At 44.6% G+C, this 27,330-nt stretch overlaps 1 protein-coding gene across 6 annotated transcripts in view; it reads right to left on the bottom strand.

Annotated features, from left to right (window-relative positions):
• The window catches only part of nudt14 (nudix (nucleoside diphosphate linked moiety X)-type motif 14), an 89,680-nt gene that overhangs the window by 23,717 nt on the left and 38,633 nt on the right, over positions 1 to 27,330 (bottom strand). For 4 of the 6 annotated variants that reach the window (XM_043696902.1, XM_043696904.1, XM_043696907.1 and 1 more), the window contains 2 exons: positions 20,421 to 20,464; positions 3,525 to 3,589 (listed from right to left, as the gene is read on the bottom strand). In XM_043696902.1, coding sequence (XP_043552837.1) covers positions 3,525 to 3,589; positions 20,421 to 20,464 — 109 coding nt within the window. Of the gene's footprint in view, positions 1 to 1,508; positions 1,646 to 3,524; positions 3,590 to 20,420; positions 20,465 to 24,027; positions 24,095 to 27,330 lie in introns of those variants that run through there. The other 2 variants (XM_043696906.1, XM_043696908.1) reach the window with 2 other exon arrangements.

Genomic DNA, 27,330 nt, shown 5'->3' with positions numbered 1-27,330 from the left:
AATGAAGGACCCGATACCCAGCATGAGCAAAACCAACGTAGTGTACAAACTCCTATGCAAGGACTGCACAAAACACTATATTGGACAAACAGGAAGACAGCTAACGATCCGCATCCACGAACATCAACTAGCCACGAAACGACACGACCAGGTATCCTTAGTAGCCACACACGCAGACGACAAGCAACATGAATTTGGCTGGGACAACACTACCATTATAGGGCAAGCCAACAAAGAACAGCCAGGGAATTCCTAGAAGCATGGCACTCATCCACAAATTCCATCAACAAACACATAGACCTGGACCCAAAATACCGACCACTACTGCGGACAGCTGAAACTGACAACCGGAAGCGGCAGGGACAGGCCACTATAAATGCCGGAGGAAACACCACAGAAGCGCTTCACAGGAGGCTCCCAAGCACTGAGGATGTCACCTAGACAGGGGACGAAACGTTTGCAACAAAAACTTCCAGCTCGGTGAACAGAACCACAGCAACGAGCACCCGAGCTACAAATCTTCTCACAAACTTTGATCAGGGCATTTCTTAGAAGTTTTACTTCTGTGCTGGTCAGTATCAGGAAAATTCACCCAAGCATTTCTGCCACCTCCAGCAGGATATCACCACTAAACACATCTTCCTTCCTCCACTGTCAGCATCCAATAGGCACTATTGTCTCCCTGATACCCTGGTCCACTCCTCTCCACACCACCACGGCACCTTCCTATGCAGTTTTCAGTATCCTGAGGGTTTCTGCCTTGAGTACTTCCCAGGCAGTGAGTTCCAGATTCTCTCTACTCTCCGGATGAAAAGCTTTTCCCTCAAATCTCCCACCTCTAAATCGATACCGTTGGCTATGAATCCCCTAAAGAAGAGGAATAAGATCCACCCTGGGCCCCTCATTTCAATCACATCTCCTCTCAGTCTTCGCTGTACAAATGAAGACACCCTCACCTCCCCCCCTCCCCCAGTCCATCCAACCTTCCCATCTTCAGTGGAGGGAAGGCTCAGGAACCTGGTATTATTTCTATAGACTCCCGCGCGCGCGTGCTGTCAGTGGAAATAGAAAATAACAGACTGACTCCAGCCTCCACATGCTATTAGATCAATGCAGAGATTAGCCACAGGCCAGTGCAGGCTACAGCAATGCTTCAGTGATCAAAGGCAATTTACCCAGTATATGTTTAACTAAACTCGTTTACACATAATAGTGCAGCAAAGGCTAACCCAAACTAAAAAAGGCTTTGGTTGGAAATGAAATCAGGCACTTGAATGCATTTCAATTAAATGCTTTGCCAAGACAAGCTTTTCAGATAGCAGGATAAAGAATGAGACAGGGGGCAACAGGGGTACAAATTACATGGTGTTGATAAAGGTAAAAATGTACAAACAATGCATGCTGCTTTCCTCCTGTTCCAGGAGCAGTCTGTGTTACCACCGTTCTGGCATGTTCAAAAACACCAAACCTTACTCTTGCATAAGCAAATCGAGAAGACTGCTACTCACTCTGTCCAGAGCAGTTTGTCAAAGTCATATCAAAGAGCCTGTCTGAGTTTCACTACCTGCTGACCCCATCTGAACAAATCAGACAGTATGGCTATGTCCACTCAACTCTCAGTCTGCTCTTCCCAACAGATACTAAGCCAGTCCTGTATAGGTGCCAATGTAGGTATGCATGTTTCACAAGGTTCACTGTCCTGTAAGGAAAGAGACCTTCTTTATTAGTGACTTTGAGACTTCATCTCAGAATGCAGACTTCACCTTCTTGACTGTAACCTTCTATTATTTAAGCAACCATCGAGTCATCTTGGGTTCAGTATCACGGAATCATACAACATAGGTGGCTATTCTATTCAATAGCCCTCTAGCTGCTCTTTAAAAGAGCTATCCAATTCCCATCTCTCTTTCCCCATAGCCCAGTACAATAGAATCATACAGGTACAGAAGATGCCTATGACTCATTAAGTCTGCGCCAAAAGGCTATGCTATATCATCCCACTTTACCGCACGTGGCCCATCGCCTTCAATGTTATGACATTGCAAGTTCTCATCCAAGTACATTTTAAAGGTTGTGAAGTTTCCCACCTCAACTCCCCGCCCAGACCGTGCATTTCAGATGCTCAGCACCCTTGGGTTAAAAAAAATGTTTCTTCAAATCCTCTCTAAACCTTCACCTTACAATGTTGCCCCCTTGTTACTGACCCTTTAACTAAAGGGAACAGCTCTATCCACCCTGTCCACGCCCCTCATAATCTTATGCACCTCTCTCAGGACCACCTCCCCAGTGTTCTGAGGAAGGTTCACTGGATACAAGGTGTTAATCCTGCCTTCTCTCCACAGATGCTTCCAGACCCTGCTGAGTATTTCCAGCAATTTCTGTTTCCAACATAATCTCCCTGCTTTGATAATCTATATCTTGGCTGATAAAGGCAAGTGTCCTGCCTGCTTTCTTTATGACCCTGGTACTATCCTGCCACCTTCAGGGATCTGTGGACAAACACCACTTTCTTCCAAAGTACATCCACAGTTTTCCAAAATAAATCCAGACTCTTCCCCACAAAGTACTTATTCCTTTTTTAAGTTACTACTGAGCCTGCTTCCACCGCCCTCTCAGACATCACATTCCAGATCAGAACCACAAAATCTCGACAGTGTGGAAGCAGGCAACTCGGCCCATCAATTTCAGACTGACCCTTTGAACAGCATCCCAACCAGATCCACCAATGAGGTAAAGATCCTGAGCACTCCCCAGGGTGCTTGATCCACAGCCAGGGAATCACAGGCTTTTTAGACAAATATAGCAGACAACTTGTGAGCATCGTTATCCCATTAAAAATGACATCAATAACTAATCAATCTTTTTCTGATGAATGGCTTATGTCCGAAATGTCTATTCTCCTGCTCCTCAGATGCTGCCTGACCTCCTGTGCTTTTCCAGCACTACACTCTCAACTCTACTCAATCTGTTTGGTCAGGACATTATCCTCCCTTTCTCAACCTGTCATGTGATCCCTCAAGTAATATTACACCAGGCTGTTAGAATGTGCAACAAGTACTGGAGCGGGACTTGAACCCATAATCTTTTGAGCAACAGACAGGTGGATTATTAACTTTATGCCATCCATAAAGTCAACTGAGAGCTCCTTTTCACCTGATGCCCACAGAGGTATCATTTTGTAGGTGATAACTACTGTCCAGTAATTTGCCCAATGAGTTATTAATGTGAGCAAGAGCATGTTGGTGAGACACTCAAATGTCACAGGTAATCTGATCCTGTCGACAGACAATAGCCCTAGCAAACATCAGCTGATGTGGGGGTTATCCTGACTGCTAGTTGGTGCCTTACTCCACAGCATCGCTGGGATATATCTCACTGGTGCTGAGCTCCAGTTTATATTCATCTACCCATTCCTGTAGGTCTTCCCTCAAAACAAGGGACACTTCCACAAACAGCCCACTGTATACTGCTTGGATTCCAAATCTCTGCAGATAGCAAAACACACACTTCTGAGCAAAGATTACCTGGGCGGAACTGCTTGACCAGGATAAAGGACTCCTGTGTAGAATTGAAGATCAGGACTGAGACACTGAGATAGAAAAAGGAGAGAAAAAAAACAATATTCATTACACTGCCCCTCCGGAGAAGCACACAATTTTGTGAACGTGCTGATGAGTAGAGAGACTCCAATGCCTATGTACACAAATCCTTCCATTGGTATGCCGAAAACAACCATGGGTATCACAGGACCTGAAATGCATCAACTCCACCTCTAACCCCACCTCCTCCCCCATCCCTACACAAATTTTAATCTAAAGTTTGGAACTTTCCTTTGACAATCAGATGTGTTCCTGTAAGGCAGGCAGCATCCAAGGAGCAGGAGAATCAATGTTTCGGGCATAAGCCCTTCTTCAGGATTCCTGCTCCTCGGATGCTGCCTGGCCTGCTGTGTTTTTCCAGCACCACATTTTTCAACTCTGGTACTCCAGCATCTGCAGTCCTCAGTTTCTCCTCCGTGTTCCTGTAAGGGACAATTATCGGTCACTTTGGTTTAATTAGTTCATTTGGCTCTTGCTTACTTTATTGGTTTATTTAAAGAGTACACAAAGTCCTTGAAGATGGCAGGCCAAGTTGATAAGCTTGTTGCAAAAGTGTATTGATTACTTGGCTTTATACATAGAGGAATGGAACTGTAAAGACTACGTCTTTTTTTATTTTTCTTTATTTTGGGTTATGGACAAAATCAGAAAAGTCTGCTATAAACCAAGGAAACTGTGGAAGGAGATGCTGTACTTCTAAACAAGTTACCGGAACCCATTCTGAGTTGTAGTTACACCTCGTTCAAGCAGTGAGGGAGGATTACTGAACTCATTGGCTCTGTTCAGGGCAGTTTTGCCCACAGGGAGCCTGTTGATTGAAAAACCAATCAGGACTGTTCTGTGGGTCAGGAATCATCAGCACAACAACAACACCCTGATTGGCTCCTGGGCAGGTAGGCAGTCTGTGTGTGAACAATACATTGGCGGAAAGCTTCCAGATCTTAAAGAGACAGCATCCACTCTCTTTTCAGAGAAGCAACAAAGCAATAAATAGAAAGCAGGAGACAACAGCTTTGCTTCACTTGGAGGTCGCCACTGATGATGTTACCTAGCCAGGTAATGAAACGTCTGGATATCAAACCTACAGCTCAGCGAGCAAACCCACACCCTAAACCTCAACCTGAGCTACAAACCTTCACAAACCTTGCAAGCAACAAAGTATTGGAAGATAGCTCGCTATTCTCACTCACTATTTATCTACCAGCTGCTGCCTCAAACTATTGACTGCGAGACAGAATAGTTAGTGTCGAGAGTGTGGTGCTAGAAAAGCACAGTATCAAAGCAACAGCAAAACTGATGTTTCGGGCATAAGCCCTTCCTGATGAAGACCTTGAATAATCTGATTTAATCCTTAACTTTTGTGATGATCCAAAGCACAGCGGGACTTTGATATCAGTATCTGCTCCCAAGTGGAGCAAGACAGAATAAAAAAGAGATTATGCTAGAAATATTAAAATAATCACTGGTTTGGCTTCAGCTGCAATATGGTGGACAATTCTGGGCTCGACACTTCAGGAGAAATGCAACTGCATCAGAAAGGGAACAGAAGAGATTCACCATGATGGGAGTTATTCAGTGATGAGAAGATGTCAGAAAGGTTGAGACTGCTCTCCTTGGGGAACAAAGAGGATTGATCTAATGGAGATTTGAAAACTGATGACAGGTTTGGTGAATAGGTGAACAACCAGAAGTCAGGAAGACAAAACCATTGGCCATTTTTCTGGTGGGGGAGTGATGCTTACCCTCAGAAGGTTTCTTGAATTTAGAACATTACTTGAAAAGGTGGTGGAAGCTGAATCCATCAATATTTTTAAAAGGGAGTTGGGTCGCTACTTGAGGGCAAGGAACCTACAGAGGGTGTTTGACCAAGCAGGACTGCTCTTTCAAAGAGTCAGCACACAGCCTGACGGGCCAAACAGCTTCCTTCCACCACGTAGGCTCAATTATTCTGCGATTATTAGCTTTGTCTTTAAGCTGCCTTTATCATCTATAACATTGATAATATTTGCTACCACGTTCTCCATGGCCTCTCCCCTGATTACGTCAGTAACCCCTCTCCAGCTCTACAAGCCTGAGACCCTAGAACTGCTCCAGTCCGTGAGGCCCTCTCCATCCTGCTCTTTGCAGCCGGGATTGGCTCAATGCACTGGAAGTCCAACCTCAAACTCCCACATCCTTTAACTCTCCACAGGCTGTATCTGACCAAGTCTGTTGGTGTCCTGGTCAAGTGTTCTCTTCTTTGGTTTAGTGTCACTCATTGCTTACTTATACTGTTCTCGCGAGGCTCCTTGTAATGGTTTCCCATGGGAACTGTTGCATGCCAATTGGCAGTCATGTTACCCACATTAAAACAGCGACTAGAATTCAAAAGTAGTTTGTTAGTCGTAAAGAACATTGCAAAGCTATACTGTTTGGTAAAGCGTTATCGAAATGCAGGTATTTTCCTATCCCCAATGAATGGCTTGGCACACTCAATGGGCTGAATGGCCTAATACTGCTATCGGAATAGAAGGCCAATCAGAGGAGCTCCTTGCTGCTGAATAGGAAGGCAGGAGGGTCACCTCTGGCACCCCCTCCTACCCAGTGACAGCTGCCCACCACCCCACCATCACCAAACAGACCATGGAGGGGGTGGCGAGCGTGAAGTCCACTACTTCAAATACCCATCTTTTCTTCAGGGTAAGGGAGTTCAAGACTAAGGGGAATATTTTAAAGGTGAGAGGTAAAAGTACATGAGGGGCAACATTTTCACAGAGTGGTTAATGTGTGGAATAAACTCCCAGAGGAAGTGGTGGATGCTGATACAGTCACAATATTGAAAATTTATTTGGATAAGTACATGAATATGAAATGTTTGGAGAGACATGGTGGGACTAGTTTAGTTTGGGAACATGGTTGGTATGTACTGGTTGAACTGAAGGGTCTATTTCCATGCAGTATGACTGAGTGAAAATCTGCCATTGCTTATGTGAAATTCATGCTATTTAATGCAGAATAAAGTTAATAGCATTTATCACCCATCCTGAGAAGGCAACACAGGGTTAATAAAACAGCACACCTTGATAAACCACTCCGGATGGCAGTTAAGAGTTAACCTTGTTGAATAAAATATTGGATTGCATTTTCATGTCCATGAGACCATTCAAATCAATGATGCACTTTTGAATTGTAAAGTATCAGCCAATGTTACACACAGCAAGTCCACACAAACAGCAAAGTTGAATGGACAGCTATTTAAAACATTTGCAACATAGAAGGAGGCCACCTGGCCCATCATTTTCATGCTACTCTACAAAGGTCTGTCTGAACTAATCCTATTTTCTACCTCTTGTCCCAGAAGACCCGGAAACTATGACAATGCAACTGAATATCCAAATGCTGCTGAAATGTTATGAGAGTTTCTGACTCAACCAGCCATTCAGGCAATGAGTTCCAGATCCCCATCTCCCTGTGGGTGAAAACATTTCCCCACAACTCGTCTCTTCAACTTCTACCTCTCATCTTAAATATAACAAAATCAACCTGACCTGTCCAACCTTTCCTCACAGCTCAGACCCTCCAGACCAGGTAGTCTCCTGGTGAATCTCCTTTGCACCCGCATTGAACTAGTGTCTCAGAAGGTGTCACGCCCATCCAAGAGGGCAGATAGAGCTCTTGTTAAGTGTCTCACTGAGCAGAAAGCACCTTCTGACAGTATGGCACTGAGATCTGGTGTGTGCTCAACTCCAGCTGGGGAACCTGAAGCCACAACATTTCCTGACTTAGATATGAGGGTGTTAGAGGGAAGAACGTAGGAGGGAAATGAAGGGATGGGCTGTGCATTGGTGGGAGAGGACTCTAGGATGGTGTGGGGCAGAGGGGTTTAGCAGGGAGGAGATTAGTTGGAGGTTTAAAGGTTGCAGGGGGAGTGGGGGTTGAGTGGGAGGTGTGTAAAGGGAGAATCATACAGAAAAGAGTGAGGGGAAGGTGACTTGTAGGGGAGGGGTGAAGGAGGAGATGAAGAATGAAGAGAGAGAGAGAGAGGATAAAGTGAGAGGGATGCAAAGGGATTACAAGATTTGTCTTGCTGTTTAAATTTTAATAAAATGCTGTTGATCAGTTGTTCTAAATAATTGCACTGAGGCTGTCGAGTTGCAAGTCTGGAAGCTGCTGTATATTCAGGCAGCATCAGCAGCTCCATAGTAAGAATCACTAGTTTGCCAAGCAGCAGACGGGCAGACACTAAAAAAGGTGCAGTTTTCTGCATTGCCGTGTGTGTCTTTATTTGGACAGTGGGAACACTGTCTATATTTAGATCCAGTCAGCATACCCTCCCACACCCACCAAAGCCACCTCCAAGTAGATCTTTCGAAAGCTGGGTTGTGAGTGAAAATGTGATTTAACTTTGGCAAATGTTAAGCTCCCGCTCGATCTGGGAAGAATCAATCACGTTGTTCAAAACCTCATTGATACCACATTATGGGGTAGATGAAGTGCACCTTAAAGTGCAATTTATGGTACACACAGTTTAATTTTCACTGATCTCTGCTCTATCCAAATAGTACAATGTTAAAGAGGGTGCATTACCAGAGAGCCCTTGCAGTGTGTGTATACACAAATCTCTGAAAGTAGCAGGACAAGTTCAGAATGCTGTTAAACAAAATGTATGGGATCTTTGGCATCAAGTACAAAAGTTCTGTTCCTTTACAAACCAGTGGGAAGGTCCCAACTGCAGTGTCTCATCTAATACCGGGCATCACCCTTCAAAATGTCTTGGTTATGGATCTAAAGGATTCCAGTGATTATGGACAGCCTGGAGAAACTGGGATTGGTGTCCTTAGAGCAGCGAAAACAAAGGGAGGTTTACAAGAATGGAGGATTCTGATTTATTAACTAATGGGTATGTTTCCACTGGAAGACGTGATGATAACCAGAGGACACAGTTATAGGATGACTAGCAAAAGAAACTGAGGTGAGAAGAGGGGGATTACTCTTACACTTAGTTTGTTGCAATCTCGGAGCTGCCTGAAAGGGCAATGGAAGCTGCTTCAATAATAATTTTAAAAATGATTAATATTCAAAGGAAAAGGTTTGCAGAGGAGCATCTTCAAACAATCAAGGATCTGACAATGGGCTGAATGGCCTCTATACATCACATATTTTGCTAATGTGCAAGATCAACATCACTGTTTCACTCATCTGGTAAAGTTTAATAAATTTTAAGTCAATTGCTAACAGGAGATATGCAATATACGATAAAAAACAAAGTACCGTGGACGTTAGAAATCAGAAGTAGAAATAAAATTGCTAGAAAGCCTTATACAACATGGCAAGTTGTGTTACCAGAGGAAGCTCCCTGAAGTTTCCTGCTGGCATCGAGGTCATCCATGGGATGAGGGGGAAACTTTAATCCATGTTGCCTCTAGTCTAGAACCAGGACCACCCCAACGTCTGTCACTGAGCTGCAGCATACGTGTGTGCTCGCTCAGAGACTGAGTTCCAAACTGCAATGGAAGTGTACCAAAACATGGCCCTTAGGCTAATATCCTGAAAACAAAGGTTGCCTATTGTGCTCCCACTGTGCAGCACTGACTCCAGACTGCTAAGATCCACTGGATAATTGTAAAGCACTGGATAATGTTGATTCACCTTCATACCCCGAAAGCCTCGTCTCAGTGAGCACAGGGCATCAACAGGGAAATTCAACATTGCCTTCCAGTGGCCAGCGTAGCCTTTGACCATCCAGGAACACAGTTCCTGAACCTTGCAGGAGCAGGCTGGGACCACTCCTGCAGAGACGCTGAGACCTCCATGTCTCACCAAGCGAGTAAGTAGCACTCTGCATGTCACTGCCACTCTCCCATGAACCCTGCTATCAGTCTCGATAATTGAACAACACTTCCTTTCACCTAAGTGGAAATCGTAGGCAGAGAGAGTGTGGGTTCACAATCACTGAGCAGCTGGCTGAGGAAGAAATAGTCCAGGCCGCCTGCACTTGGAGGACTGCCAGAGACCAGGCACCTGCCCAGCCCCAGGAGCCTGCAGTGCCAGCAATGCACAGGGTGGAGGAGCAGAAGCAAACAGGCATCGAGGAATAGGTGGCACTCAACGCCCAGAAACTGCAGCAGGGCAGTGTGTCATATGGACAGGTCAACAGTTACCATGGAGAGCCAATACCAGCAGCCTCAGGAGAGACACTCACACTGGCACCATCTCCCCAACCACTAGTCTGTAGGACCAAAGATAGGGTGACGGGGATGGGGAATCTTCTGCTCAAGGAGACTGGGCATTTCCAGGAAGCAACCAATTGGAGGGTGGATCCACCCACAGGTGCCAGTTACCACTCTCACTGCAGAGGTGACCAGGCCCTCCAACTTCCTGCTACCTTGGAGTCCAAGATGAGGAGGATCCACTTGCCTCTGGCGAAGGGACCCTCAGCAGGATTGGCCCATCTAGACTTGGAGGGAGTAGGCAACCTGCATGGACAAGAGTTCATGAGCCTATGTCCAATGTTGTTCTGTTTGAAAAGCCCTTTCAAAAAGCTATGTGCCTCAGTCCCCTCCTTCACAGACTCAGCGAATTACCCCACTCACTCAGAGGAGCCATTTTCTACCCTACTGTGCTCTTTCCATTTCCAGCACGGCAGAAGGGTAACAGGGAATGGTCCTCCTTCAGCAACTACCAGCCTCTGCCAGAACATGCTGATGAACCCTCAATATCCACAGCCTTTATCTGTTATTCAGCAATCTTCAGTCAGAAATGACAAGTGGATGATCTATCTCAGTCTCCAGCAGTGCTCCCCAGTATCACAGACACCAGTCTTCAGCCAAATCAATTCATCCCCCATGATATCAAGAAACACAGGATACTGCAAAGACTATGGGCCCTGATAACATTCCAGCAATAGTACTAAAGATTTGAGCTCCAGAACTTGCCACGCTCCTAGCCAAGCACCCAGTACAGTTACAACCCTGACATCTACCTGACAATGTGGAAAATTAGGCAAAAGTGAGGACTGCAGATGCTGGAGATAAGAGTTGAGAGTGTGGTGTTGGAAAAGCACAGCAGGTCAGGCAGCATCTGAGGAGCTGGAGAGTCGATGTTTCGGGCAAAAGCCCTTCATCAGAAATGTGGAAAATTGCCCAGGTATATCCTGTACATAAAAAGCAGGACAATTCCAACCCGGCCAATTACTGCCCCATCAGTCTACTCTCGGTCATCAGTAAAGTGATGGAAGGGGTCACCAACAGTGCTATCAAGCAGCACCTGCTCAGCAATAACCTGCTCAGTGACGCCCAGTTTGGGTTCCCCCAGGGTCACTCAGCTCCTGACCTCATTACAGCCTTGGCTCAAACATGGACAAAAGAGCGGAATTCCAGAGGGGAGGGGAGAGGGACTGCCCTAGACATCAAGGCTGGATTGAATCAAATGTGGCATCAAGGAGTCCTAGCAAAACTGGCATCAATGGGTATCGGGGGAAAACTCTCTGCTGGTTGGAGTCATGTCTGATAGACAGGAAGATGGTCGTGGTTGTTGGAGGTCAGCTCCAGGACATCTCTGCAGGAGTTCCTCAGGGTAGTATCTTGGCTCAACATCTTCAGCTGCTTCATCATTGACCTTCCCTCCATCATAAGGTCAGAAGTGGGAATGTTCACTGATGACAGCACAGTGTTCAGCACCATTTGCAATTCCTCAGATACATATTCAAATATTACAAGATCAGGACAATATCCAGGCTTGGGCTGACAAATGGAAAATAATATTTGTGGCAGGCAATGACCATCTCCAATCAGAGATAATCTAGCCACCACCCCTTGACATTGAATGATTTTATCATCACTGAATCCCCCACTACTAACATCCAGACGTTACATCTGATCAGAAACCGAACTGTATTAGCCAGAAAATACAGTGAGTGCAAGAGCAGGTCAGATGTTAGGAGTATTGCTACGAGTAACTCCCCTCCTGACTCCCCAAAGCCTATCAAAGCACAATTCAGGAGTGTGATGGAATACTCCCCACTTGCCTGGATGGGTACAGCTCCAACATCACTCATGAAGCTTGACACCATCCAGGACAAAGCAACCCCCGCTTTATTGGCATCACATCCACTCCCTCCACCACCGACGCTCAGTAACAGCAGTGTGTACCATCTACAAGATGCACTGCAGAAACTCACCAAAGATCCTCAGACAGCACCTTCTAAACATATGACCACTTCCATTTAGAAGGACAAGGGCAGCAGATACATGGGAACACCACCCCCTGCAAGTTCCCCTCTGAGTTACTCACCATTCTGACTTGGAAATATATCGCCATTCCTTCAGTGTCACTGAATCAAAATCCTGGAATCCCCTCCCGAAGGGCATTATGGGTCTAAATGCAGCACATGGACTGCAGCGGTTCAAGGAGGTAGCTCACCCCCACCTTCTCAAGGGGCAACTAGGGATAAGGAATAAATGCTGGCCAGCCAGTGACACCCATATCCCTTGACCTCTTAACCTGTGTACCTGTGCCTACAGTTCCTATCCTTCCCACATGGACCGTGGTATATGGGGTGCCCATGGGCCAGCTGTGGTCATACACTGCTACCCCAATTTGAAGCTAGGGTGTCCTGACTCTGGATGACAACCTCTCCCCCCCCCACCACCCCACTACCCCTGCTGTCCAACACGGAGGTCATTTGGGTAAGTGCCATGCTGAATCCACCAGCTACTTGCTCTGGTTTCTTTGTCAAATCTTCCTGTTGTCTCCCTTATAGAGTCATAGAGACATACAGCACAGGAACCCTTTAGTCCAACTCATCCATGCCGACCAGATGTCCTAATGTTTGGTGAGTTTGGTAGGATGGGAGTGTGAATATTAATGAGGAAAGCTGTGGTGTTAACAAGGCGTTTAACAATGAATAATGACCTCCTAGCAGAGCGCTTTAGGCAACATCTCCGGGACACCCGCACTAATCAACCACACTGCCCCGTGGTCCAACATTTCAACTCCCCCTCCCACTCTGCTGAGGACATGGAGGTCCTGGGCCTCCTTCACCGCCGCTCCCTCACCACCCGACGCCTGGAGGAAGAACATGTCATCCTCCGCCTCGGAACACTTCAACCCCAGGGCATCAATGTGGATTTCACCAGTTTCCTCATTTCCCCTTCCCCCACTTCACCCCAATTCCAACCATCCAGCTCAGCACCGTCTCCATGACCTGTCCTACCGGCCTCTCTTCCTTCCCACTTATCCGCTCCACCCTCTCCTCTCTGACCTATCACCTTCATCCCCACCCCCCCTCCCATTTATCTCTCCACCCTGGAGGCTCCCTGCCTCCAGTCCTGATGAAGGGCTTTTGCCTGAAACGTCAATTTTCCTGCTCCTCGGATGCTGCCTGACCTGTTGTGCTTTTCCAGCACCACTCTGATCTACACTGTGGAGGGAAGTGTCAAGTTTCATTGCTTAATCTTAGTTTCTAACACAACTTAATAGATTCACCAGAGGGAGCAGCCTGGCTGGGGGTGGGGGGGTTCAAGACTGTGGGTGGAATCTCGTAGGGGCTTCAGGGATGTGGCTGCATAAGGTGGCAGTATAGTGAGCCCCAACTCGACATCAAGACCATCCTGCTCCATCTTTCATGCTTTCCTCATGGCGAGAATCTTGCGAGGCAGCATGAAAATGAGAGTGAGGGAAACAGAAGAGGATGAGGCAGAGAGAGGAAAGAAAGACAGGAGAAGTAACCTGATTTATAAAAATTTAAAATAGCCTATTTGCTTTTTCACTTCATTCCTCTATTTATAAAGATAAATATCCAGTGCGGTTTATTTTTAAACAGTCTCATCAACTTGTCCTGTCACCTTTAGACATTTGTGTACGCACAAGATGTCTCTGTGCCTGCACGCTTGTTAAAACATTCCTTCAGATGAAAGGAAAAAGCTCCACAATAAAGCCAATACCTTGCATTGAATTTACACAACAGAAACAGGCCATTCAGCCCAGCTGTGTACAACACAGACAGGCCATTCAGCCCAGCTATGTACAACGGAAACAGGCCATTCAGCCCAGCTGTGTACAACAGAAACAGGCCATTCAGCCCAGCTGTGTACAACACAGACAGGCCATTCAGCCCAACTGTGTACAACATAGACAGGCCATTCAGACCAGCTGTGTACAACAGAGACAGGCCATTCAGCCCAACTGTGTATAACAGAAACAGGCCATTCAGCCCAGCTGTGTATAACAGAAACAGGCCATTCAGCCCAGCTGTGTACAACAAAGACAAGCCATTCAGCCCAGCTGTGTACAACAGAAACAGGCCATTCAGCCCAGCTGTGTACAACAGAAACAGGCCATTCAGCCCAACTGTGTACAACATAGACAGGCCATTCAGCCCAGCTGTGTACAACAGAGACAGGCCATTCAGCCCAGCTGGGTACAACAGAAACAGGCCATTCAGCCCAGCTGTGTACAACACAGACAGGACATTCAGCCCAGCTGTGTGCAACAGAAACAGGCCATTCAGCCCAGCTGTGTACAACAGAGACAGACCATTCAGCCCAGCTGTGTACAACAGAGACAGGCCATTCAGCCCAGCTGTGTACAACAGAGACAGGCCATTCAGCCCAGCTGTGTACAACACAGACAGGCCATTCAGCCCAACTGTGTACAACACAGACAGGCCATTCAGCCCAGCTGTGTACAACAGAAACAGGCCATTCAGCCCAGCTGTGTACAAGAGACAGGCCATTCAGCCCAGCTGTGTACAACAGAGACAGGTCATTTAGCCCAGCTGTGTATAACAGAAACAGGCCATTCAGCCCAGCTGTGTACAACAGAGACAGGCCATTCAGCCCAACTGTGTACAACACAGACAGGCCATTCAGCCCAGCTGTGTACAACAGAGACAGGTCATTTAGCCCAGCTGTGTATAACAGAAACAGGCCATTCAGCCCAGCTGTGTACAAGAGACAGGCCATTCAGCCCAGCTGTGTACAACAGAGACAGGTCATTTAGCCCAACTGTATATCTATATGGTATACCAACGTATCTATGCTAGTCATCTCTACAGCTGCTTGTGACAGGACATTGCACCTTCACACCATTCTTGGGTAAAGAGGGGTTGTCTAACTCTCCTGCTGGATTTTGTTGACTATCCCCAGTTGAATACATCATGCCGATATCTACGCTTTCATAATCTTAAGAATTTGAAAGGGAGAGAATTAAGATTTTTTAAATCGACTGTAAAGATCAGTTCCAGATTGCCTTACTATCCGAGCATTGGGTATTATCATTGAAACTACATCACAGATAGAACCTATTCCTTCAGTGTCACTGGGTCAAAATCCTGGAATTCCCTCCCTCAAGGCATTGTGGGTCTACCTATAGCATTTGGACAGCAGCGGTTCAAGAAGGCAGCTCACCCCCACCTCAAGAGGCAACTAGGGACGGGCAATAAATTCTTGGTCAGCCGGCGATGTCCACATCCCCTGAATGAATTAAAATTTGGCCCTTACTACCTGTACTGACCTAAAACAGGCAACCAAGCTTAGTCCAGCATCAGCTAAGGGGCACTGAAGATGGGGCGGGGGGGGGGCTTCTGATGAATATTTGGATAAAAATTATCTGCAAGGGTATGGACAAAAGGCAAGAGATTGGCACTAGCTAATGATGCTCATCTAATGAGTCAGTGTGGGTATGGTGGGCAGAATGGCCTCCTTTTGTACTATAACAATTCTGTGATCTTAGATCACTCCAGATCCCAACAATCCCAAGTAGAAATATTGCTCATTTACCTTCATTTATTTTCCCAATGGCTTTAAATCTAAGACTGCGAGTTACAGATCTACTCCTCAAGATGCTCCTCCACCTAACAAAATCTATCTTCCTGAAAATGTCTATTCAGTTATGGATCACAGGGGAACAGTCCTAACATATCTTCATTAGTGAGTCCCACATCCCTGCTTATCTCCTAGTAAAACTACTCCGTTCCCTTGCATCAAAAATTGCTGGATAAACTCAGCAGGTCTGGCAGCATCTGTGGAAGAAAGTAGAGTTAATGTTTTCTCTCCACAGATGCTGCCAGACCTGCTGAGTTTATCCAGCAATTGCTGATTTTGTTTCTGATTTCCAGCATTCACAGTTCTTTCGTTTTCTGTTCCCTAACATCATTCTTCAAGTTTTTAAAAAATTCATTTATGGGATGAGGTCACTGCTGGCTGGGTCAGCATTTCCTGCCAATCCCTAATTACCCAGAGGGCAGTTAAGAGTCAACCACATTGTGGTGGGTCTGGAGTCACATGTAGGCCAGACCAGGTAAGGACGGCAGTTTCCTTCCCTAATTGATGTTAGTGAACCAGATAGATTTTTCCAACATTAGCTGCTTAATTTCAGATTTTTAAAAATTGAATTCAAATTCCACCATCTTGTCTTGGTGAGATTTGAACCCAGGTCCCTGGAACATTACCTGGGTCTCTGGTCTAACAGTCCAGTGATAATATCACTAAGCCACTGCCTCTCCTACAGTATAGTGCCGATAGTGTTGTCCGTAATATTCCAGCTAAGGCTTAACCAGTGATTTATAAAAGTTCAACAAGATCCCTGCTTTTATTTTCTACTCTTCTATTTATAAACCAAGTAACCAAAATGTTTTTTCAGCCGTATTATCAACCCACTCTGTCATTTTAAGGTTTTGTGTGTCTATGAATACCAATGTCTCTCAGTCTATCTGCACTTTTCAAAGCAGTGCCATTTTTAGTACACTGTCTTTGCATATTAGTCCTTCCGAAATGCACAACATCACACTTCCTCTATCATCCTGAATTTTAAAACAATTTTCATTACTATATGCAAATTTCACAAGAGTCTCGGCACAAATTATCACTATTCCTAGTGTTTCCTAATCCGTTCCTGTATACTGTAATAGGACTGAGGTATGTGGCTATCTCCTCCACTCCTCTTACCAAACTCCATAACCTTCACCTCAACCATGCTGGGACCAGGTGTCTGGTGAGTGCTATAACTACACGGTATATAGAGCTTTACGTTAAATAGGGTGGGGCCATGGATCAGATGAACAGACGGTAAAATTGAGAGAAAGCAAAAGGCAATAGAACAGGGAACTGATGTAACAAATGATAGCTAAAGTATGGTAGGTATGGACAGAGCAGAGATGCTCAAGAGAACAGCAGATGAGGCCAGAGGTTGCAAGAATAGTAACAAGTCAGAATTAGAGGCCCTGTATCTGAATGCAGGCAGCATTGGTATTAAAATGGTTGAATCTTTAGCACGAATAGAAATAAATATGAATGATATGATTACAGAGATGTGGTTGCAAGGTGACTAAGCTGGGAGCGAAATATTCAAGGCTATTTAACATTTTGGACAAGAACAATAAGTACAAGAAGCTTGATAAAAGCAGGATAATAATTCTGTTCATTAAGGCTAGCATTAGCATGATCTCCAGCATCTGCAGACCTCACTTTCTCCTCCAGCAAAATATTCATAGCTATTTAACATTTTGGACAAGAACAATAAGTACAAGAAGCTTGATAAAAGCAGGATAATAATTCTGTTCATTAAGGCTGGCATTAGCATAGCAAAGTTCAGAAGATCAAGAAACAGAATCAATTTGGATTAGGATAAGAAATGGCAAAGGTAAGAGTTCATTTACAGATCCCTAACAATAACTACACTCTGGGACAGAACACACACAACGGCATAATGGACGATAATAAGAAAGGTACTGCAATAATCATGAGCGATTTTAATCAACACATTGATTGGGGCAACTCAGATTGACAAAGGTAACCAGAGCACAGACTATATTAGACCTGGTAATATGCGGTGAGACAAGATTAACGAATAAACTCAAAATAAAGGAAGCTCTCAGCAATAGCAAACACAACATTTCATGAAACAGTGGCAGATATCTAAGGAGATATTCCATGCTTTTCAGCAAAAGTAAAGTCGGTTCAGAAAGCAAGATTCTACCAGAGGGGCACACAATTCCTGGTTAACTAAAGAAGTTAACAATTGGATCAAACTGAAAGGGAAAGTGTACAATCCTGTAGAATTAGACATGAGAGTGTGTTGCTGGAAAAGCACAGCAGGTCAATCAGCATCGGAGGAGCAGGAGAATCGACGCTTCGGGCAAAAGCCCTTCATCAGGAATAGAGTTAGTCAGGTTAACGATTGAGGAAAAAAATGACAGCTGAAGTACAATGTGGAAGAATGAGAACTTGTCTATTTTGGCAAAAATAATATAAAGCAGTATATCATTTAAATGGAGAAAGATTGCAGAAACTTTTGTTAGACAGGGATCTTGGCATCCAGGAATGAGACACAAATTCCTGACATGTCAATAAATTTGGAGAAAGTGAGTAATGTAAGAGCTGGAGATCAGAGTCAAAGAGTATGGTGCTAGTAAAGCACAGCTGGTCTGGCAGAATTTAAGGAGCAGAAGAATTCAATGTTTCGAGCATATTCTCTTCATCAGGAACCTGGAGATGACAAGGAAGTATAGTTGAAACCACAACCAGATCAGCCACGATCTTTTATTGAATGAGGAGGAAGCTTGACGGGCTGAATGGCCAACCCCTGCTCCTAATTGCTGTGTTCCTCTTCTTCAGATTCACACTTTAAACTGAACACCTCAACAGCACCATCTTGCACACATACAGGAGCACTGGGATCTGTCATCGATCACAGTCAGTCCTTCTCTGAGATCAGTAATTTACAAAACACTCACCGCATCTCAAAAGGGTTGTTTGGTCTTCCCCTGAACTTGATAGGGGCTTGAAACTGATCTGTGGAATATTCAACATTCCCACTGGGAGGTCAATACACTCAGCTTCATTCTAGTCTCCCCCATCATGTCCCCATGAGCACCCCCCTCTCCGTCTCTTTGATAAAATTAATTTGATGGGGTTACTGAACCTATGACTATTACTTATTGCTTGTGAAAAGAGACCTGCTTGAATAAAGGGAATAGTCAGCAATGTTTAAATTCTGCAGCCCTGACTCACTGCTAAAAATGTAGACTGGGCATTCAGTATACCGGCCAGTCATACCTATCCTTAAAAAAGTTGCCTCAGCTGCAACACCTCCTTACACTCATATACACAATAATTCGGGCAAGGGTCCTTTAACTTATCCCACTATCACAGTGGGCGGCAATATCGCTCTACCCATATTGGTGGTACCACTGTGCAGCAGTGCATATGTACAATAACAACTTTCTATTTATATATAACCATCAACTTAATGAAACACCAATTCACAGGAACACTACAAAGCAAATCTGACACCGAGTCAATTAAGACCATATTGAGACAGACGATCATGCAAGAACAAGTTTAATGGGGCATTTTAATGGAAGAAGGCGAGGTACAGAGGCACAGTGGAAATTCCAGAAGTTCTACTCCAAGCCTCTGAAGGCAGAGCCCCCGAGGACAGAGTAATGAGAATTAGGAATTTGAGTATTGGGAGAAAAGACACATATTGTCAAAGCTTTTCTCATTTGCACTTGTCAGGACAATTCGCAAAAAATACCAAAGTAAAAAGAAAACAATATTTATATTGTATGAGAGTGTGGTGCTGATTGATTTGTAAATAGATTCTTGATTCGTAGAATGTTGTTAAGGAGAATACATCAGTTAATAATAACTAACAGTTAATTGACAGTTAAAAGTTCTGCTTGAATTTTACACAAGGCAGATTGACTCTACAGCATTACCCTGAGAAACGAACCACAGAGAAATGTCACCTATCTTGTTGAGTTGAGTCACGATGTGTGTACATGCCCTTGCTCTCTGCAAAGCACCAGAGCCCTGTGTATTAATCTGTGTAGCTTCCAATACATGCACACGTGTCATACTAACAGCCTGACTGACAATCCTAAGCAGTTCTGAGGAAGCTTCATTTGACCCACAATATTAACTCTGATTTCTCTCCACAGATGCTGCCAGACCTGCTGAGTTTTCCAGCAATTTCTGTTTCTGTTTCTGATTTCCAGCATCCACAATTCTTTCTTTTTTTTTGTTAATTTTAATTAGTTGTCAGTGTAATTCTTAATGACTGAGTATTATTTAACAAATATTGTCCAATTGTGGAATTCATCGAATGTTGGACATGGGTAGAGTTTTGCAAGTGCAGACTGATTGGGTACAGTCAGTATCTTGCTTATTGTGAACCAATGGGATGTGTGCCCGACATACTTGGCATCATACCAGCACTCAAATTCACATATCACATTACCTATTTGTGTTATAGATAGAACATCTTTGTACTTGGCCACAGCAACCTATTAGTGGTAAATATATATTCCTGAGTTGGAATATATATTACCCTTTCTTCACTGTTGCTAGGTTAAAATCCTGGAATTCCCTCCCTAAGGGCATTGTCAGTCAACCCACAGCAGTTCAAAAAGGCAGCTCACCCCCCCCCACACCTTCTCAAGGGACAACTAGGGACGGGCAATAAATGCTGGTCTTGCTGGCATTGCCCACCTTCTAACAGCAATTTTTAAAATGAACTAACCTGATTCCATTGTTATCTGTCTAGCCAAGGAATCATCATTTCCTTATATTAGTGAACTGGTTGGGTTTATGGTTTGCTATTTCACAGGGCGAACCTGCCCAAGTTCTATCTAGAATTGAAGATCAGACTGGATAATTGGTCCACACAGACTGAGCACCAATGGGAAAGAAGGGGGTGGAAACTAAGGAAAGTTGGGATAATAAGGAAAGAAAGCTCCAAGTAAACATTAAATAAGCAGCAGCAGTTAGGATAAAGTGGTCTAGTGAATGTGGACAAGAACAAACTGGAGATAGCGACAAAATGTCAGGGGAGAGTCACCTGTCGTGTGTTTTCATGAAATCCCAGTACTTCCTGGTGCCATTCTGTAAAGAGAGAAAAAGCAGTCAGATCCTGAAATCTGGGAAATCCGATAAAGCAGTCTCTAACCACACTCCCGGAAATTGGTGCTGAGAATGCTGCTCTCTATCTCACACCACTGAGTCTATTTCAGCACTTTGAGAATGCACTCCAATTGGTCCCACTCCTCTCCTCTTTCCTCAAAGCTTTACAAAGTGCTCTCCCTTCAAGTATGAACTCAGTTCCCTTTTGGAGTTACTAGGTACATGGGTGTTACAAGCAGGAGTAGGCTTTGTAACCTTACATGACTATATATCAGCTCCTATGTCCTCCATGGTCCCTGCTAACCATCCCCCTGTTTTGCTACAAGTATAATGTTCAGAAACCTTTGTATATTTCTGCTCAAGTTCAAATCAATCCAAAAAGTGCACAAAGGCACAATGACAGAAAATTCGACCCAGGCCAAAAAGCTGATCAAAGATGTGGCTTCTAAAGATCCTCTGAAAGTACAAGAGGGAGGCACAGAGATTTAGGAAGGGAATTTCACACAATGTGGAGGTTAGGCAAAATATACAGCCACTGAGGGGGAAAGGGAGGAAGCGAACAGAAAAAAGGCTAGAATCAGAGGAGCTGTGAAGGAGGGAGAAGGAGCTTAAAGAGATAGGATAAGGAAAAGTCATGTTAAGATTTAAACATGAAGGCGATGGGATTTTTTTAAAATTGAAATTATTGGGAGACTTGTGATCTATTCAGGACAGGAAAGTGTATGGGGACTTGTAGCTCTTGAGAAGTACAGTTTTGGATTAGCTGGTGGACTGGGTAACTGGTCAAGAAGAGATTGGAAATGTTGATTTTAGAGTAATGGATTAAGAGTTAGGAATACGGTTAGGATTAGGGCTGAGGTACACAGGTAATATCATGGAGACAAAAGTAGCCATCGTGATTCTTGTGCCCATCATTGCCTCCCTTAATGCCATCTTCTGTCTCTTTAAATTTCAATACCTCCTTAAAACCTAATCTCATATTCTGGACCCCGGCCCTAACTCCTCTAACAAAGCTTATTGGGTATTCTATTTACCCTCTTGGAGGGATGATTATTGAAGCTGCAAGCCTCTATAAAGAGCAGTTCATCTTCGGACAGGTCTTCCAGTTAGCTCATTAACCTATAATCCTTCCCACACATTGCTTGTAAAATACAAACCCTCAGGCAGGCAGCACGAGCAGAGTGCAGTGAGTGTCTTATTTAAAAAGGTCTTGGAACTCCTACCTTACGGGGATACATGTCAGGCAGCCTCAATTTATGGATCTATGACGCATGGATTACAAGTAGCAGCTGGAACAGGAGTGTGCCTTTAATGGTTCACATATTTAAGCATTGTATATTGACAGAAAAAGCCCTCACAGAATGGAAGTGAAGCACAGGGTTGAGGGTAGCTCTCTGAAATTCTCTCTACTCATATGATTGGTTATTGTTGTTGAAAATTCAAGAAGTGTCCTTTGGGGAAGGAAACCTACCAGCTTTGCCCAATCTGGACGTGTATGTGGCTCGGAGCCCAGACCATTATGGTTAGCTGGTACTGCCCTTGAAAACAGCCCAGGAGCCAGTCAGATCACAAACAAAGGCCGCCAGTTTGAGAAGGAAGATTGCCACCACCTCCTCAGAGGTGGCACGGTGGCTTAGTGGTTAGCACTGCTTTCTCACAGTGCCGGAGACCTGCGTTTGATTCCACTCTCAGGTGACTGTCTGTGTGGGGTTTGCATGATCTCCCTGAGTCTGCCTAGCTTCCACCAGGTGCTCTGGTTTCCTCCCACAGTCCACAGCGGTGGATTGGCCATGCTAAATTGTCCACCGTGTTCAGGGATTGAGGGGCTCGGTGGGGTAGCCAGGGTAAATGCAGGGTTACATAGATCAGTTGGGGGGCTGGGTGAGGGTTGGTGCAGATTCCATTGGGGTCTATGATTCTATTAAGTATGAGTCATAAATATCAGCCTTTCCGGAAATGACTTTGTTATAAGACTGAAGAAAAATATTCCACACATTATGAATTTCATGCTTAAATGGCAACAATAAAGTGTGATTGAGAACATTTTTATCTAATTAGGTTTTGGAGCCTTTTTAAAAATTCATTCAAGGGATAAGGGCATTGTTAACAAGGCCAGCATTTATTGCCCACCCCTAAACGCCCAGAATGCAGTTAAGAGTCAACCATATTGTTGTGGGTCTGGAGTCACATATAGGGCAGACCAGGTAAGGATGACAGTTTCCTTCCCTAAAGGGCATTAATGGACTGGATGAATTTTTCGAACAATTGTCAATGTATTCATAGTCATCATAGGACTCTTAATTCCATATTATTTATTGAACCCCTCTGCCATGGCAGGATTTGTACCTGAGTCCCCAGAACACTATCTGGATCTCTGGATTAACAGTCCAGCAATAACTTGCCTCCCTGTTACACCACCTGTAGCGCAATCCACTACCATCATTCCCACCACCAGCAACCAAAGGTGCCTTCAGACTGGAAACATTAGCTTGCTCTCTCCCCATGGATGCTGTCTGATCCACCTGTGATCTTCAGCATTTGTTGGTTTATTTTCAGGTAACAAGGCAGCTGCTCACTAGGTGCTTAGTGTGTACTTGGGAACAGTGTAAGTTTGATTCCCACTCTGGCTGAGGTAAACCAGGTAGCTGTCTCCTCATCCTGGCTCTGGCAGTGGAAGACATAGGCAAAGTGCCCCTGACAAAAATCACCAAGAAAATGACTCAGGGTGAAGCATTAATCGACGGTGAGTCCAGATCCTGCCTGAAGAGCTACAAAACAGGATGAGAACAGTTCTTCTTGTCCAGCGCAGACTGGGTGGGCTGAAGGGCCCTCTTCTGAGCTGTAGACCACGTGTGATATGATATGATCATCTATTGCTTTTGTGCATAAATAAGGTGGACATCCACGTTTTACATTTTGGAACTATTTGGGTTCAGGTGAGGTGAGAAATATGAAAAGGATTAATGTTGAAGGTTTGGAGCTGATATCATTGCCCTTGAACCCACATCATACATTCCACACGCCACATTTTTCTGATCTGTGACTGACAGTGTTGCTGTGCCTGAAGGAAAGCCCACTCTCAGGAGCTGCCTGGCTTCCACCATCAATCAGCAAAAATGCTGCACATAAAAAGCCTGTGTCGACAGTGGAGTGGGAGACCGGGAACTCTATACTGACTGCCAAAAGTTAGCGTCAGGCCACCTCTCCATCCCACCTGAAGCTGACAGCATCAAGTGCTCACCGGAATTGTCCCTCCCTGGCTCACTCACTCACTGTTTGCTGAGTAGCCTTCTGACCTAATGCCAAAAAGCTGTATAACCATTAACTCTGCAGGCAAGCTGCTGTTGGCAGCCCTTCTGTGAGTTATACAGAATGCAAATCTCTTTGTTGGGTGTACAGTTACTGATAAGAGAGAGGAGTGGCTGTAGAAGGCTGAAAGTCTTCCGCTTTTGCTAATATGATCAAAAAAAACGTTGCGAATGCTAAGGTTTCGTGAGGCCAGTGAGGAGGTGGGGGGGGGGGGGGGAGTGTTTCTACGTTCTTACCTGTTGCTATTTTCATCTTAAAGTAAGAGCTCCCGTTGGTGAACAGCTCTGCAGTCACTCACACAGGCAGCAAGAAACAGATAGACTGAGATGTCTGAAACAAATAGGCATGGTTGGATACAGAGGCAGTGGGGTAAAAGACAACGACAGAAGGAGCTGAGGGATTAGAGATACACAGACAGAAAGGGAGAGTGGATGAAAGAGAGATTATAAATGCATTAACAATGTATAATGAAATAAGGAAAGCAAAGAAAGATATTCAATCTAACTGGATTGCATGAAAGTGGCTGATAACTGCCTGAAATGTGATCTGTGCACTGTTGTCCTTCTGAAGGAAGCAGAGTTCAATGAGTATGAATGACCCCTGCTTTTACTGATCGAAATACAACTGCTGTCTCCTGCATGTCCCAACCTGAAGGTGAGATTATGTAAGCAACACACTGAAAGGAAAATACTTCCACTCTCCTCAAGAATAAATTGTCTCAAAAACATCCCTGCACCACCATTAAACCTGAATACAGATTAAACAGGCAGCCAGCAACAGAAAGCTTTACATTTCACCCACATCCTCTCTTCAATAGACAGCAGGTTTAGGTAATGTTTGTTATTTTCTCCTTTTCTAAGCCCAGTGACATTCAGGCCCATCTGTCATACCTGTACTGGTCAAATCAGTTAACAGAGGGCAAAGCTGATCACGCAATGGTAACCCTGTGTGCTGCACTGTGGCTTGTTAACCCTAAGATCAGCCAAGGTTGGTGCACAATTCAACAAGTAAGATACTTTACAACATAAGGGAAGTGCCAAAGCATCCAGTCATGAACAAACAACCCATTGAGGTTAGGAACAGTTTAATAAATTGTACTGTTCCTGGTGAATAAATAAGCATCCACTGTAATAAACAAAGAAAGAATGCATCTCTATAGCATCTTACAGAACCTCAGGGAGTTGTCAAAGTGTTGTACAGTCACAGTGTACCACTGGTGTGTATGCTGAAATGTTGGTACAGACTTGATGGACTGAAGGGCCTCTTCTGTACTGTATAATTCAAAGATTCTATAAATTGGGGCAGCCAACAAACAGCAATGTAATAATGACCGAGACATCTTGGCTGTTGTTGTAATTGTATTGATGGGCCAATGGCAGCAGGCAGAACACCCCTGCACCTCGTTGATATAGTGGCCATGGGTTTGTTTACGTCCAGGAGAAAGTGAGGACTGCAGATGCTGGAGATCAGAGTCGAGAGTGTGGTGCTGGAAAAGCACAGCAGGTCAGGCAGCATCCGAGGAGCAGGAGAGTCCACTTTTCGGGCAAAAGCCCTTCATCAGGAATTTGTTTACATCCAGCTGAGAGGGCAGATAGGGTCTCAGTTTAATGTAAAGACAGTACCTCAAGCTGTTGTGCTCAGGTGTCTGTTGTGGAAGTTGAGTCTATAACCTTCCGATTCAGAGGCAAGACTGACTGAGACACAATGACACCTTTGGGACTGAGCAAAGGTCCAGGTTTGATCCTGCTCTGTACTGACTGGCAACTTCAGTGAAGAAGGAAAATCAAACCAACTCCAGGGAGATTTCCCTCAACTAGGATCAGTGAAATCTGCGTGTTGTCAGCAATTTATAATAATGGGCTTCAATCTTCTGTCACCTCACACCATGAAGAGCCATGAGGAAGTTAGCTGCTTCCGCAAGACACCTATATCTGCATCAGGATATATAATCCGAATTACAGATGTCATGGTGATGGGGAGGAAGAAGAGAGAAAGGGAGGGTTGGGGGGCTGGGTGGAACATGAGCATGTTTGCCAGTATGCTCAAATAATCCTCTCAAAAAGGAGACTTCTGCAGTTCGAGAGATGAACTCTTGATACTGCATACGGTTTAAGTTTCATGGAATCACACCAATCAAAGATTGAGCGACCTATAAAAGTCCTTCTTGTCCAGATAAGATTTACATTCTCATTACCAAAGTGATTGACAGAAAATTTGGGATGTTTACTCAATGTATTTGCTTGCAGATATTTAATAAAACATGGAGAGAGTAGCCCGTGTTATATTAACTCACAGCTAACTAGGCAAACTGCTGTATTAATTTGTAACTAACTAGGTAAACTGGAAACCTGCAAAGGTGTCACACCAGTCATAAAGAAGCTTTGCCCAAGCTATTACTCCCATACCATTGGAATATGGCTGCAGGGATGATTCACACCATGGGGAGGCGATGGCCTACTCGTATTATTGTAGACTATTAATCCAGAAACTCAGGTAATGTTCTGGATATGGCAAATGGTGGAATTTGAACTCAATAAAGAATGTGGAATTATGAAATCATGATTTCTGAAAAAACCCATCTTGCTGCTTTTCACTTAATACTGATTGATCAAATAAAAATACTGGAACTCAGAATCATCTGACTGGGGGACAAAGATTCTGTTTCTCAACTGTAGTGGGAATGTGAGGTGCAGGAAAATAAACATGTTTAGGGGTGTTGAAAAAAGAAATCCATGTAATAACAGATGCAGGGATGCGTTCAACCAGAATGCGCGACCTTGGCTTAAAGTCTGGCCAACAGATTCTCCAGAAGGGGAGTCGGAAACTCTCTGAGAATCCTGGCCAACATTCCTTTCCCAATTAGCAATCCCTCAGGATGTACTCAGTCTGTTCATCTCATTGTTCCTTTGAGCCAGATTTGTCTCCACAGCAACCTGTGTATTCTGGAGTAACGCACCACACGTGAAGTGTTTAGGAAGTTCCCACACACGAGGTGCTCTCTTAATGGAATTCTTTTACATGGCCACGCCAGCTAAAACAATGTGCCCTGTTCTGGGGCAGCTGCTTGAAGCTCTGTTTCTGACAGCAAGCAATCAGGAAAGGTCATAGAATATTATAGTTTATTATGAGAGGAACTGATTGAAAGATAGGGAGGTCATCCTTCGGTTATACGGGCCATTGGTGAGACCACATCTGGAGTAGCATGTACAGTGCTGACAGAAGGGTGTTAATGCAGTGGAAGCAGTTCAGAGAAGCTTCACTAAACAATACCCAAAATGCGTGGATTACCTTAGTAGGAAAAGCTGGACAGGCTTGGCCTATTTCATCTGGAGTTTAGAAGAAGCAGAGGTGATTTAATTGAAACATGTAAGCTCCTTCCTATTGGAAAGATGTTGTGAAACTTGAAAGGGTTCAGAAAAGATTTACAAGGATGTTTCAGGGTTGGAGGATTTGAGCTACAGGGAGAGGCTGAACAGGCTGGGGCTGTTTTCCCTGGAGCGTCGGAGGCTGAGGGGTGACCTTATAGAGGTTTACAAAAT

The sequence above is a fragment of the Chiloscyllium plagiosum genome, chromosome 10 (genome assembly GCF_004010195.1).
Source record: "Chiloscyllium plagiosum isolate BGI_BamShark_2017 chromosome 10, ASM401019v2, whole genome shotgun sequence".
Lineage (NCBI taxonomy): Eukaryota > Metazoa > Chordata > Chondrichthyes > Orectolobiformes > Hemiscylliidae > Chiloscyllium > Chiloscyllium plagiosum.
Note: the sequence above shows the minus strand (reverse complement) of the source record. Positions and strands in the feature narration are given on the sequence as shown.